The sequence below is a fragment of the Podarcis bocagei genome, assembly GCF_964188305.1.
Source record: "Podarcis bocagei genome assembly, chromosome: 2".
Taxonomy (NCBI): Eukaryota; Metazoa; Chordata; class Lepidosauria; order Squamata; family Lacertidae; genus Podarcis; species Podarcis bocagei.
The window spans coordinates 47,225,590-47,237,605 of record NC_138126.1 but is presented as its reverse complement, the minus strand read 5'-3'; the positions used below and the strand labels follow the sequence as shown (position 1 = coordinate 47,237,605).

Genomic DNA, 12,016 nt, shown 5'->3' with positions numbered 1-12,016 from the left:
AGGGGTGTTCCTGAAAGTTAACTTCCTTCTCCTTGGTGTCAGTGTTGCCATTGTAGAACTCACCAGGGAGGAAGATGGAGGCAAAACTAGCATTCATTAGTTCTGCCTAAGACAGCATCTTATAAAGCAGAGACATCACCTTGCCAACAAAGGTCCGTATAGTTAAAGCTATGGTTTTCCCAGTAGTGATGTAAGGAAGTGAGAGCTGGACCGTAAAGAAGGCTGATTGCCAAAGAATTTATGCTTTTGAATTATGGTGCTGGAGGAGACTCTTGAGAGTCCCATGGACTGCAAGAAGATCAAACGTATCCATTCTTAAGGAAATCAGCCCTGAGTGCTCACTGGAAGGACAGATCCTGAAGCTGAGGCCCCAATACTTTGGCCACCTCATGAGAAGAGAAGACTTCCTGGAAAAGACCCTGATGTTGGGAAAGACTGAGGCCACAAGGAGAAGGGGACGACAGGGGAAGAGGTGGTTGGACAGTGTTCTCGAAGCTACCAGCATGAGTTTGACCAAACTGCGGGAGGCAGTGGAAGACAGGAGTGCCTGAAATGCTCTGGTCCATGGGGTCACGAAGAGTCGGACACAACTAAACGACTAAACAACAATCATTGACCCTGGCTCTGGCCAATGGGTGCTACCAGCCACCACTGAGCAAGGTTACAGTGCGCAGAAGTTAACCCCTTGGGTCCCGTGGAGCATACTCCGAGGTGAGTGGCTATAGGGTTGCCAGTCTAACTCAATGATGAAACTTAGGTCTGAATTGTTACATAGAGAGGGGCACTGGATTCATTTCAACTAAGAATTGAGGTGGGCAGGGGCAGGCTGAGAACAGACTGGGGTTTGGGCCCCATTTTCTGTAATGGGGCAGCCTCTACTGATGTTGGTTCTCTCCTCTCGTTTGAAGGGGGGGGCAGAGTAATACATATCCTTCCTGACACGAGATCAGGCGGAAAAACAGCTGCAGGGAAACAGTATCAAGAAAATCTTCCAATCCAAATGTTTCTAATGCTGTACAAGTTTAATGTTTCAAGCCGTAGGCTGTTCATCAGGGGTTCACAAAACTAAAAAAATATATAAACAATATGAACAAAATCATATATATATATTTTAAAAAACCATTCATTCCATACAATCAATTAGTATTCACGAAAGTATAATGTATACAGAAAACTTGAAACCCATTGACATAACTCCAAAAATATTTCTATTATGTGGATGCTCACTAATGGCAGGGAATGCTCAGATCTTATATCACAGGAAGTTTTGTTCAAAGCATTTGTATGTTTTAAAAAAACCCACAGCATTGTGCCAAAACCCGGATGTCTATAGCTCAGGATATGATGAAAAGAGACTATAAGGTCCCCAGATAATGTATTAGTCCAGTGCAGACAAGTTAAAACTCCAATTTTCATCTCCTTCAGAGAAAATGTAGCTATGCCAAATGTAGCTATATTGAAAAGAGGACCTTTCTGAACTGAAGGCAGTAGTGCCTTTCTGAATTCACTTTTTGTGTGTGCTTATGGTTGGCTACAAAAATTCCCTTGTAAAGAACAAGATGCCCTGAAGTACTTTGGGATTTTGATAGCTGCATATGATTAATGTGTGCTCTGACACGTTGGGCCAGAGACAATCACAGGGGTCAGCAAACTTTTTCAGCTGTGGGCTGGTCCACTATCCTTCAGACCATGTGGTGGGCCGGACTATATTCTGGGTGGGGGGGGAAATGAATTAATTCCTATGTCCCACAAATAACCCAGAGATGCATTTTAAATAAAAGCACACATTCTACTCATGTAAAAACACCAGGCAGGCCCCACAAATAACCCAGAGATGCATTTAAAATAAAAGGATACATTCTACTCATGTAAAAATACGCTGATTCCCAGACCATCCGCGGGCCGGATTGAGAAGGCAATTGGGCCGCATCTGGCCCACAGGCCTTAGGTTGCCTATCCCTGGACAATCACTTTTAAGAGAACTGAAAGCAGTTGGGGGGGAGCATTATTTCTCACGGTAACACCGTTGAGCCCCATTATTGCAGGGGTCGCTAACCTTTTATGGCCGGTGGGCACATGAGGAATTTTGAGAAAGTGGCTTGGGCACCAGTCACAAAAGAGCTGCCACATGGGTGTGTCATAATGACAGATACATCTAAAAGAGTAGAAAAAGAGGCAGGACCACAAAATATCATGCTACCCTCTAGTCTGCCCAGCACTGGGAACATGGGCGTAGCTGGGGGGGCAAGGAGGAGCAGCTGCCCTCGCTAAATCAAGAAAAACATAGCTAACTGAGGTTCTGCCCCCCTAACAAAAGGTCTGCCCCCCAACAAAAATCCTGGCTATGCCCTCCTCTGTTCAGAACCAATGAGTGAGTAAGCATCTAATCCTGGTCTCCAATGAAAGGTTAGCATGTTTAAGGTGCCTTGTTAAATGTAGGAGAGGCTGAGCCAGTGCCAATAGGAATGGAGCAGAAAGAAGAAAGGGTCCCTTGTGGACTGGGTTTTTGATGTGGTGTTTACTGAAATCTTTCATGGGCAGCATAGGAGGTAGTAGCAGGCACAGGTTTGAGGGCCATCATTCTCTTTGTGTGGCTGAAAAAGCAGAAGAACCTGGGCTACAATCCTGGACTTGCTTCCCTGGACTTAATGGGACTTACTTCTCATTAGACTTTTCTAGGACTGCACTGTTAATCACTTGCCACTGCCACACAGTAGACCTGTTTGACATTTAAGGTTCTAGTTCATAGGATTTTACTGCTGGGGCAGCACACACACCCTCCATTTGCTGCTGTTTAGTCCCATTGTTCTATCAAAGATTTCAAAAGAACAATGTGGTCACAGCACTTACATATTTTATGCATTGAGGAATAGAGTATAAACCACCAGCAAACTTCTCTTCCTGGCTTTAGACTTTGGTTGTTCTCTAGACAGAGCAAAATAAGAGCAAGTATCCCTCTTTAGAAAGCAAGGAAGCCATTCTGTGAAATATCCACATAATAGGTGGTGGTTTGGGAGAGGCATGGCAGGGGTAAAGAATTTGACGACAGCTTGACTGGCAGAGTGAAGCGTGACCCTTGTTTGTTTGGGTAGTCAAAGTACTTACAGCAAATGTCTCAAGCTCATGTTGTTTTAGATAAAAGGATCCAGGCCTTGTTGTGGGATTAATGGGCCGGCCATAAACCTTTCTCTGCATGACCCTATCAGCACCTCTCCCCATTTTAAAGGACAAGAAAAACAAATCATCACACACACACACACACACACACACACACACACACACACACACACACACAAAGGTATGAAGATTCAGTAGAGTTTCACAGCTTGGAAAAGCATTCCTAGGACAGAGTAAATGAGTTTATACAATAAAATACAAAAAGGCGGCAGGATAGCTGCTCTGAGGGCTCTGTATTTTTGGTGGAAGCTTATTGTTACTGTTATTTATTTTAAATTGGAAAAAGACCCTTCCACTTAACCAAGTGCCTACTGCAAGTTATAGAAGATTTAAAAGTATGATAAATAAAAGTTAAAAGAGTTGCAATCTTTAAAAAGGAAAACGAAAAGTCCCTAGGAAACCACTATCTGCAGCAGACTGAAGTTCAAACAAGATTTGTGACCATTGTTTTATTTTCCTGAAAGCAGTTGTGGCAACAGGGGTAAAGATTTGGATAGCGGCTGAAGCGCTGAGGGAGGTGCTTTTCATCGCAGAGAGGAAAACACACAGGTACCACACAGGTATCATTATTGTATTTGTTTATATCCCTCCTCTTCCCCAGACTGGGACTCCAGGCAGCTTACACCTATTAAAACAAGGCAGATAAAATACAAAAAGCTAAAAACATATAAAAGATAATCATTAAAAGATAACTAAACGGTAATAGAACTAAAACATTATAAAATATGGATCTATTAAAAGACAGATAATAAAAACAGCAGAGCACTATTCAAAGCCATTTCCTTTAAAAACAACAACAGTGCGTTCCCAAAACCTGTTGGAATAAGAGGTATCTGTTTATTTCCCCTCCTGTGGATAATTGGAGCTTCTGGTGGAGATGTGATTTCCACTGGAAAAAACAGCTAGCATCACCAAAGAAGAGGACAAAAGAAGAAACAGGTTTATATACCATTTGTTAATTTATAGTTATAGATGCTGATATGGAAATAATTGTATGGAAACACAACACATAAAGGAACTCTGGAAGCTGTCTTACACTGAGTCAGACCATTGGTCCATCTGACTCCTTCCTTTCTGCACCCAATTGGCAGCCATTCTCCAGGGTTTCAGATGGGAACTCTTTTCCAGCCCTATGTGGAGACACTGGGAATTGAACTTGGGACTGTCTGCATGCAAGCTATTGTCTGTGAGAGGCTGGGTGTGAATATGCTCTTAGTAAGGATGGAGGAAACGGCAACAGGGAAAGCATTCCCCCACAGCCTCACTACAAACTCCCCTGGCTAGTGTTGTGCTGTGAGGGCAGGACCAGGGCCGGATTTAGGTTTGATGAGGCCCTAAGCTACTGAAGGTAATGGGGCCCTTTATATGTCCAGCTGTCCTCTGTCAACAGCAAATTGTCGCTGTTTTTTGTGTTGAACATATGCTATAAGGTAATTTATAGACCATATAAAGCCATTTGCACATAACAAAATATGTATTTTATCAAAGTAATTGTTGAACTGAAATACAATTAAGAAGTATATTAATAGTGAAATTATTATTAAGCTCTAACTTAAAGATTTTTTATTCATAACAAACTTAATAATGCAAACACATTGGCATTTGGCAATAACAAAAGTTGCTTTAGAAACACAATTTACAAAGACTCATAATTTGGGGAGGGGCAAGAGAGTGGGGCCCTAAGCTATAGCTTGTTTAGCTTATACTTAAATTCAGTATTGGGGGGGCAAATACCCAGAGCCCCACTCAGCAGAATGAGGAGGCAGCCCCCCAAACTCACCCCATTTTTCAATAAGTGAAGTAATGCACAGTGTCATATAAAGAGGTGAGGTCCTGACACTGTGAGACCCTTATGTCCGGAATCTAAAATTGCCTTTGTGTGCCACTGTTGCTGACAAGCAGAATGTGGAACTGCACACCCGACACATCTCAGCAGCCAAGAGGGATCATGCAGATTTCAGCTGCGACCCCCGTTTGGTTTAGCATGGGGATGCGGCCGTTTGCAGTTGGAATGTGAAAGGTTTTTCAACCCCAATCTGTTTGACAACTTGGCTGTTGGAGGTGGGCTATACAGAGGGAAAGAAATGCCCTCTGGAGATGTATGATCATATTTATCATACATGACCAGGGCAGATGAAGGCTCCAATAACTTTGTCCATCTGGCATTCTGGAACAGAAAGCAAAGTAAGGGGAGATGTGGAGGTGGAGTAGAAGCTCCAAGGATAATAAGCACCATTAAGGTTAGTCTGTCTCATGATTGTTTCTTATTAAAAAGAGACTGCACTTTATCTGTGCAGGATATGCTGTTCGGATGAGGGAATTAGCAGAACGACTGCCTCCATATCATCTAATTAGCAAAAATGTTGATAAGCAGATACAATCACATATGATTAGGATCCTTTTTAAAAGCCACTCCATTAATTAAATAGACAGAGAGGCTGCCTCCAACCCTCGTGTGCCACTGATTAGAATACAAATATTTACACTAATCTCACCTCCATCAGTCAGGGGACACTTTTGAGTATTTTCAGTGACATCTGATTACTATTGATTTTCATCCCCAATGTCAGGCCATTTTGTTAGTATCTGAAAGTGCTGCCTTCAGTTTCGGATGCTTTAAATCATGTTAAGGGTTTATCTTAATGACGCTGCTGATAACCACTGCTCAGGTCACTCGTACTTTCTCTTCAAAGAACACAGCCTGGGCTGGTTTTTATTGTTTGTACTTGAGATTTAAGATACGAAAAACATTTCTCATTTCAAAGCCTCGGCTCCTAGGGATGGGGCTGCCTAGCTAGTTGGTGTATCTAGTTATTTTGTGTGGGCATCTCTCTCGTCCCACTCTTGATTTCTTCCTGCCCCCCCCCCGGTCTCCCGCACACGCTCCTCCTTTGCTCCACAATCCATTCTAGCTTATAGCAGTGGCGCTGGAGTCGCTGATAATCTCTGATGCCTGCTGTAGACCCTGGGAAATGGACAGTGAGCAGCTCCCATTGAGAAACGCACACACTTACTCTCTGCCTACATTTCAGGCTGGCCAGTGAGCGAATCCCTAGGAAGACAATCTTAGATAGCAAAGCAACTATATTGGTATACCGAGCAGCAGGATTGAACTGGTTGGCGGTGATGGCGGCAGCGATGATGATGATGATGATGATGATGCACAGTATCTAAGTGAATATAAGCACTCCCTGCGGTACATACAGGATAGTGACTCTGCCCTGTACCATTCCCTTTCCTGCATCCATGTCAACCAGCTGAAGTGGATGTGGAACCAGCAAGTGTCACATTCTACCCATCAGAAGCCCGGCGGCGGGCAGACAGAAATGTATCTTTTATATGACAAGGCCCTTCCCCTCTGCCTCCCCACTCAATGTACGGCGCAAAGCATATGCTGAACGGAAAGCATATGCTTATCAGAGCGTGGTCTAACTGCGACATTGCCTGTGGTTAATCACTAGTGTTGGGAGATGGCCATGGACTAAGGCATTTGACTGGCAGAGGAAAAGACAATGCACACCCACACACCCCAGTGCCACACTGGTGATGGGGCATCGTATTCCACTGCACCCAAGGGCAGCAGTCTAGGCTAGGGCAGGCCACATGGTACACAAAGCTTTGGCGGCTTGTTGCTGCTCCCTGCTTTCCAGCCACTGCTACCTGAGGCAGTTGCCTCACGGTAGGGCCAGTCCTGGTCATAAGCAAAGTTGCTCACTACTGGTACTGCTCAAACATTTGAATTATATGATCCCCCTTGAATGGAGCCACCCAGAGTATCATTAGCCCATCATTCCCAGCACCTGAAAGACATGAGCACTGAGGGGCTTTTGTGAACTGAGGTTGGTCAATCTACTGTCAAAGTAATCTAACAATGGGGGCAAGTTTCTCCCCTGCTCAAGGGGACAGCTAGTGTAGGCCAGGTTTGCTGCCTCAGTTGTGCTTGTCAAAATCTTCTGCTTTATATAACCACATGCAGAGTGAAGCTAAAGGATCCAAGAAGTTAGGGCCATGCTGGGCACCTAGATGCAGACAAGCAGGAAGGATGCTATGCCCTGTAGTGCAATTTATCTTCTTGGGAACAAAGTGGTCATTCACTCATGGTGTTGAGGGTGTTGTAGGAATCTATGCTGTTCTCCTTTGACTGGGGCTAGCATGGCTAAGGTATTTCAGACAGTTGGATCACCTGGAATAGTCCTAAGAGAGAGATGCCTCCTCTGGAAAGTTTATAGTCTAAGGCATCTGCAACAAGTTGCATCATAGTTGTGAAATATGACCTTTCCAGAGAGCTCATTTGTGCAACACACCTACTGATAGGACTGCAGCAGGCCTCAAATGCACTAAAAGTCAACTGTGTGCTGATTGGCCGAGATGCTTCTGACCTCACAATACTACTCAGCAGCCAGTGCCTTGAAATCAAACAATATGAGCAAGCAGCCTTTCTCTTTCCCTTTGGCACCAAAACCACTACCATTGGGCTGTGAGGAAAGAAGTGCCACAACCCAAACAACGGGATCCACTGGATCCAAACCGCATAGGACCTTGTGTCCCCAGGGAAAACCCACCAAATAATCTCTAAATCCAGCCAGGCTTTTCTTTGGGATGGTTAATTATTACGAAGTCCTAGGGCTGCATCAAAATGCCTCGCAAGAAGATATCAAGAGGGCCTACCGCAAGCTGGCACTGAAATGGCACCCTGACAAGAATCCATACCACAAGGAGGAAGCCGAAAAGAAATTCAAAGCGGTCGCTGAGGCCTACGAAGTTTTGTCTGATCCTCAGAAACGCGCTCTCTATGACAGGCCTGTCAAAGAACCAAGGTTTAGAGGAAGAGGCGCTTCTGGGGGCCATTCCCGCAGCCCATTCGATTTTGACTTTGTATTCCGCAGTCCCGACGAGATCTTCAGGGAGTTTTTTGGAGGAATGGACATCTTTGATCATGACTTCTGGGACAACCACTTTGACGATGACAGTAACAGGGAGGAGAACAGAAGCGGCTTGCAAGGACCCCTGGGTCTCTTTTCGGGATTAAGTGCCTTTACTAATTTTGGATTCAACTCATTCGGTCCTGGCTTTCACACTATGGTCTGCAGGTCCTTTGGAGATGACAGCAGTGGAACGCACAACTTCAGATCCGTCTCAACTTCTACCGAAGTGGTCAACGGGCGAAGAGTCACTACGCGAAAAATTGTTGAGAATGGGCAAGAAAGAGTGGAAATCGAGGAGGATGGCCAGCTGAAGTCCATAAGAGTAAATGGAAGGGAACAGCTGAAATGCTAACACCTCTCCTCATGCCTGTCCCAAAAGCAATATCCAGCTGCTTGTACGATCTTAAATGGAGTCTTGTTCCGTAAAACCGGAATCCAACTAATAAACTCCTTCATTGAGTTCAAGACATGTTTGGTAAAGACTTCTTAATTACTTTGAATAATTTTGCACCAATGTAGGGGCACGTGGTTTATTTTGAATAACTCTGAAATTCTATTGAGGAAACCAGTGTGACCAAGGATGGGCAAATCTGTTAATTTTGGTTACTCTCAGTTTCTCATCTTTCCATCTTCACATTCCCACATCAGTTTGTGCTTTTTTCACGAAAATTTATCAGCATTTTATTGCAAATCTCTCCTGAAACACACAATAGCATGTCTAATATGATGCAATTTGTACATTATTTTCACCAGTATATGCTGCCATATACAGATTTTACCCCAAAATATACATTTTGTTGCACTTTACTTAGCTGGAGGACATCACTGCAAAATTCAGAAAATTGTGAGTTTCAAAGGATGTTTGTGTTTCGGTTCATAGGTTGTTTCAGAAAATGCAAATTTGGCAGGTTCACTTTTAAATGCAAACTGAATTGAATTTCTTTCCCCATCCCTAACTTTGACATACCTGGACCTTGGCATCCAGGAATTCTCCTTTTATACCTATTTTATTTTTCCTTGCCCACCAACAGATATGAGGACCTAAGGGGTCCAAAGACTCCTGAAATTTTCTCTGAACTGACACTAAAATTATATCCTCAAACTTGTATAGATCAGCAATAATCTCTAATGTCAAAAATTTCTTGGATCATCACTCTTAAAAAAAATTTGAAGTGTCTGAAATCCAGGTGGTCACTACATGTCAGCATTCCCACTACAATGAGTTTCCACTATGGTTCTAAATGAAACCCTCAAGTCTGAGTTCCCTGCCTGTGACCTTCATTGGAAGTTGGAAAATATTTGCATTACTTGTTCATCTTGTTTCAAAGAGCAATATTAACAACAATAACCAAGTTAATTCCTTGTAAGCCCTTTCAAGGTTTGTCTTCATTCTTCTGGAGACAAGAATAAAGCAGGTGAAACTTAGGCAGCTACAGATTCAAGAACACTGAGCTAAGAGGAAGCAACAAGTTGGAAAGGACAGGGTTAAAAGGGCAAAGATGAAAGGTTAGCTATGTCAAACTTAATAGAGTGAACATAACTCATTTTTTTTACTCTTTCTCTGATATCTCTATTAGATAATAGGCAACAATCCAGTTACGAAGCAAATATTACTTGGAAGGCTGCTTAGGTATCAACAATTTTACAAAGTTCATTTTAAAGTTAATGAAATGATACAGTAGGCACTAATGTAGATATTTCTGTCATCACAATATATATAGAGAGAAAACAACTGAATGTTCCTGGCATGTTTATATTCCATCTTTGCTCTAAGGAGTTCTTCATAGCATACAGGATCCCTCTCTTTTTATTCCGACAACAACCCTGTGAAGTTGATTAGTCTGGCCCAGGATAAGAGCTCAAAGAGGTAGGGAAATCTCCCTCTCTCATAACAGCAGAACTCAGGGGTCATTCACATAGCATGTGGGGTTACATGGAAACGGCAGAATCAAATCCTACAGTTGGAATTTCACCATATAGTCCAAACACTGGATAGGTCAGCTGGCTAGAATGTGATGCTGACAAAACCAAGGTTGCAGGTTTGGTGCCTAGACAGCCGCATATTCCTTTCACTGAAGGGCATTGGGAGAGATGATCCTCAGAGTCCCTTCCAATTCAACGATTCTATGAGCTAAAGCTTCTGTGAGAATGTAGTTCCCACAGGCGGTCAACTTTTAAGGAGCTTCAACATTAGCCATACCTTTGTTAATGAGAATGCTTTCATGAGTTGTAGTTTTCCAAAATACTGGCATACTTCATTTGAAAAAGATACAAACACAGCAAAGTGGCATCTTCTGTTGGATCAGTACTGCCCAGTAAAAGGGGATCCATTTATCTCTTATTGGGGAACATGACTCATAAGTACCAAAATATTAGGGATGCCAAAAACAGTTTCTTGTCCTAACACAACCTTCCCTAACTTGGTGCCTTGCTGATGTTTTGGACCATTAGCCCTAACCAGCATGGCAAATCATCAGGGACTGTTGGACCATCTAGTCCAACATCCTCTTCTCACTGTTGCCAAGCAGATGCCTACATGAAGCCCATAAGAAGGACCTGAGATATAGTCCAACCACACCTGGGAGGCACCATTGCTAATATGCAACTCATGAAGCATCAAGAACAGAATGCCACTGCCTAGCTATATAGTGGTACCTCGGGTTACATACATTTCAGGTTACATACGCTTCAGGTTACAGACTCCGCTAACCCAGAGATAGTGCTTCAGGTTAAGAACTTTGCTTCAGGATGAGAACAGAAATCATGCTCCAGCAGTGCGGCAGCAGCAGGAGGCCCCATTAGCTAAAGTGGTGCTTCAGGTTAAGAACAGTTTCAGGTTAAGAACAGACCTCCGGAACGAATTAAGTACTTAACCCGAGGTACCACTGTAGATGGATGACGTAAGTGAGAGAGGTAGGAGATAGCACCAAGCTGGGAAATTTCCTGGGGATTATATTTCCCTTTCCTCTACACAACCCCTTCTGCTCATTGAGTACAGGGATTGTGGGGGGGGGGGGAAATGTTGTTCCACAAATTGTTTCCTCTGAAATTTCAGTGGGAAAACTTTCAGGAGCCACCGCAGTCTTGAATACTGTAGTGCCAGAGCTCTGTTTTCTCTATGTGAACTCTGCATCTGAGGATGTCCAAGAGGGATCATGGCGGTGGGGTGAGAGAAGCAGCTGTCATATGTGTGAGCCAGCCCTTCGTGAAACGACTGTTGCTCTAAATAAAAAAAAGGCAGGGTCTTTGTTGCATAGAGACCTCCATAAAACACACAAAAGCTAATTCAGCCCAACTGCACTTAGACTATGAGTGTTAGCAGTTTGCCCAGGGAGCCCGAGACATTATTTTATTAGCAGCCCCACAACTACTTTAAAGAGCACTTGGTCTGCAAAAACAAAACCGAAATAAAAAATACATTAAAGCATTTGGAATTACTTCATGAAATACTAAATCACAATATTAACCAACTGACCTTTGCTCTGCGCAGACCTGCTAATTTTAGCAATTACAGCCAACAACTTGAATATATCAAGTGGGCAACTGTTTAACAATAATGACATCTGCTTGGAAAATCCAATTATGTCTAAACATCTCTAAATCCCCACTAGGGGATACCTGCTTTCTTTTTGCTACTGTTAGTTCCTGCCTAATAGGATTTTAAACTCACAGCCTGCTGCACATTGCAGTAGCAGTGCCCTGCTCTCCCTGGAGTGCCAACGGCGGGGCTGCGATCACATTAAGCAACAAGCGAGAGCCTCTCCTCGGACAGTGATGGAAGCGCTTTGATTTTCTGACGTCCTAATCTGATAGACAGGCGCATTAGCCAGATCCCTTCACTCCCGTGTTTCCCCTGTAGAGCACCCCCCCCCCGCTCCAACACAACCTCTGATGTTTTGTACATTAAAAGCAAG

General features: G+C 43.5%; 1 protein-coding gene across 1 annotated transcript; it reads left to right on the top strand.

The window, feature by feature from the left end:
- The first annotated feature begins 7,574 nt into the window (after positions 1–7,574).
- Positions 7,575–8,567, top strand: DNAJB8 (DnaJ heat shock protein family (Hsp40) member B8). Its single transcript, XM_081184374.1, has one exon. The coding sequence runs from the start codon at positions 7,777–7,779 to the stop codon at positions 8,452–8,454; it is 678 nt and encodes a 225-aa protein (XP_081040500.1). The 5' UTR covers positions 7,575–7,776; the 3' UTR covers positions 8,455–8,567.
- The last annotated feature ends 3,449 nt before the right edge of the window (positions 8,568–12,016 follow it).

Coding starts and splice junctions, on each gene's coding strand:
- DNAJB8 (XM_081184374.1), top strand. CDS start 7,777: ATGGTTAATTATTACGAAGTCCTAGGGCTGCATCAAAATGCCTCGCAA.